The 3,578-nt window shown below is 38.3% G+C and overlaps 1 protein-coding gene across 2 annotated transcripts in view; it reads left to right on the plus strand.

Annotated features, from left to right (window-relative positions):
• LOC100187440 (vesicular, overexpressed in cancer, prosurvival protein 1) overlaps positions 1 to 3,578 on the plus strand; it is a 10,760-nt gene that overhangs the window by 6,552 nt on the left and 630 nt on the right. Inside the window, exons 5-6 of one of the 2 annotated variants that reach the window (XM_002123357.4) lie at positions 451 to 555; positions 2,014 to 2,738. In XM_002123357.4, the coding sequence (XP_002123393.2) occupies positions 451 to 555; positions 2,014 to 2,139 (231 nt within the window). In that variant the 3' untranslated portion in view covers positions 2,140 to 2,738. Of the gene's footprint in view, positions 1 to 450; positions 556 to 2,013; positions 2,739 to 3,578 lie in introns of those variants that run through there. The other variant, XM_026837137.1, reaches the window with a different exon arrangement.

A 3,578-nucleotide genomic window follows, 5' to 3' on the forward strand; every position in this document is an offset into this window, starting at 1 on the left:
TAGAGTAATGGGGCAAATCTGGCCTAAATTCCATGCCATTAAAATTAAGATTTCACATAAAATAGAAATACACTGTTGTTGCATTAAGCAGCACAAGGTGTATGAAATTGAACATTCATGTTGCATGCCTGTCGTTGCCATGTGAGGATATATAGGAAAGACACTTGCCATTTTAATAAGAACAATTTATGGATAATTTATAAAATCCCTTTTAAAATAAACATTTTTATTCTGTTTTTCTATATAGCAGATTCTTAAACACCGTCAAGCCACGGAAACCTAATTTATTACCATTAACTTTTGATAAGTTCCTGTAAAATTATTGAGCCCGTAATTGCAAACATGCTGTTGCTATAAAAGTATAAAAACTATGACCTCAAATTAGGGTGCACGTAAGTTACACAGATAACTGTTTTATTAAGTGGATTTTTTTAACCATGTACATTGCAGCCGTACCAACAGAGAGTATCTTTACCTCCCTACACTCCCTCACCAAACATGGAGACAGCTAGCTCTTCCGTTGACCCGAACCCACCACAAAATCTTCCGTATTTGGTAAGTAGAATGTAACTTACTTTATCCTCGCGTGGCCAAGTTACCATGTATGTAACTGGTTTAGCCTCACATGGTGAGCAACAACAGTCGATATAACACGGGTGTTCTGTTCCATACACCTCGTGCCAGCTTACGAGTTACCATGTATGTAACTTTGTGGGTAATTATTTTTGGGGGATGTTTTTCTTTATTTGCATGGCTGATAATTTAGACAACCCATTAGTTACCACTGGGTTGGAGCAATTGCCGTTAAGTGTCTTGCCCAAGCACACATACGCCACAATTTTAGCAGCAATGAGCCTTGAACCTATTACCTCTGGGTTACAGGCAGGCGCGCTAACCACTTTGACACGGCGCTGGACCTAAATATTACGTGCACATTCAATTAACTCCTAAGCTATATTTCACCAGTCATGAAACAAGTATTGTTACACTTAAACACAGCACTTACACTTGTTTTTCTATTTGGCAAGATATCATCTTTCTTATAGTAGGATGGGGTAAGATGAGACATGTTTTTATTCTATTTTTCCATCCAATTTTATAGTAAACAAATAGTATTTACAGCAATATATAACCGTAGATCTGCAACTATAAAAAAGCATTGTTAATTATTGAAAACATGATCGGGTAATATGGGACTTAGATGCTAACGGTATCCCATCTTACCCCACAATACTTTACATTCATGGTAAAAATGTAGATAGCTCATGTACTGAACACGTGGTACATATAAGTCGAATAGACTTTTAAATTCGAAATATACTAAATTAAATATATGGACTGTTACCGAAACAGTTTATATGATTTTATTACAAAAACATTAGTAGTTTTACTTTTATAATCCTTCAAGCGTATTTTCCAAATTAACTTGTATTCCACTTAAAGGGCCTAAACACACCCCACGTCACTTTTATTTTATGGTAAATTCATAAAGCGACCGTTTTATTGATTCCAAAAATACTTTGCTTATTAAAATTGGTCCAGTATAGGCAGAGATATTCGTCCTCAAACAGTAATCTCTAGCGCTATCCTTTTTTTACTACGAGCTCCGTGATTGTGACGTAGGAACGTACTAGTCACGTGACTGATTCATTCGTTAAAGCGAAACCTGCGTTTTTTTTGTGCTTTTTTGCGTTTTTTTTGTTCTCTCGTTTTTCGCTGAAAACACTGCCTCTCGCCTTTCTGAATGAGAGCGGCCACGCTTCAACAATTTTGTGACGTGTTTGTCACGTGGGTAGTACACTTCTCAATTTTTTTCGCCACGCAACTTTCAAATCAGTTTTTTGAATTTCACGGTGTTTGAGCTGGAATATCTTTGGTTATACAGAACCGATTAAAACAAGTAAGGTGTCGTTGGAATTAGAAAAACACACTCTATCGATTAAAGCGAAGTACATTTGGGGTGTGTTTAGGCCCTTTAAACAACACACTTTACGTTGCTTCACATTTTCGCAGGAGCCCCCACCCCCATACAGTGTGAGCGTCACCAGACCTCAACCCGCAGCTCGTGAAACCGACACCTTACTACCCTCCGCCCCTGCTGAAGCTGCTGCGTCATCACGTATCGTTGCGTCACAATGACGTCACGGCGAAAGCTGCGTCACGATGATGTCATCGCGTAACGTTACTTTACGATGACGTCATCACGCAACGTTACTTTACGATGACGTCATCATGTTACATTAATTTACGATTACGTCACGATGACGTAGCACGTTTTCGTTTACGACCGTATTTAGAAATTTAGATTCTCTTTGCAAAAGTGAACGGGGGTTTCCCTCTTACGAGAATCGGATGACCCACAGCAAAGGGTGGGATATATAATAGAACGTATTTTCTGCAAGAAAAAATATATGTTTGCTATATATGGTGGTGCGTGTAGAATAAGCTTCCATGCAAGCTATTTCAAAGGTAAATTTAAGGCGAATTTTATGCGTTAATCATTGAAATTCACAAATCTTTGGCCATAGGGGTTGGAGGTTCCAGGGTTTTGGGTTAAAATTTCTAAGTTCCTCAACAGCGAAAACGTTCTATGATATATTACCTACCATGGCAAATATTCTTCAAATATATTGTTTCTATGTTTTTGTTTCTGATGTGCAATAACACATGATTGTATGAGATTATGTTTGAGCGGCCGACCCGTGAAACTGCATTCGTATTAAAAGGAATTCTTCTTATATCGTAGCTAACTTTGTTTTAGACTAACGGGTATGGCGGACTAAATTGTCAGCCATACATTAAAAAATCTAAAGAACTAATGAATAAATGTCTTCCTTTATTCGCGCGTTGCGTCAAAAAGACGGTCGTTATAACTTATAACACAAGTATTTTGTTTCAACTCGTACCTGCTTACGAGTTACCAAGTATGTGCGCAGGAGCTATGCAAGGAAGGAATGCAAAAGTACTTAAACCGTTTCGCCTCAGTGGATTAGCGGTGCAGTACCACTCACGACCAACTGCTGTTTTGCACAAAGTTTTTACTAAATAAGGAGACGCAAACATCAACGCTTCAAAAATGAAGCTCAACAAGAATTCCAAATTGCGTATAAATAACTTTAGCAGTATCGCTGGTTTGTTGGCACAAATGCTCAGGAAAGTAAAATATATTTTAATCTAAAGTATGTTACGGAGTATCAATAATAAACAACTGTTTGGTTAATATATTATACTGACAGACCAGTAGAAATTAAGGGATGGAAACTAACGAAGTATAAAAACTGACCATAATAGCAATTTTTCTATTGGCGGCTTTTTTTGCTTTAGTAGTCGTCGTTGAGATTCAAGGCCAGGGTTCTCGTCACCTGACTCTATCATGCGGAAATGACGACATAGCACAGAAAGGAGAACCAGGGTTTCCCGGTAAGCGGGGACCGTCGGGTGAAAGAGGGTTGAATGAATGAATGTAACTTACTTTATCCTCGCGTGGCCGGAAAACGACAGTCGTTATAACACGGGTGTGCACCTCGCGCCAGCTTACGAGTTACCAAGTATATGTTACTTTGTGGGTGATTATTTTT

Source organism: Ciona intestinalis, chromosome 12 (assembly GCF_000224145.3).
Source record: "Ciona intestinalis chromosome 12, KH, whole genome shotgun sequence".
NCBI classification, from domain to species: Eukaryota; Metazoa; Chordata; class Ascidiacea; order Phlebobranchia; family Cionidae; genus Ciona; species Ciona intestinalis.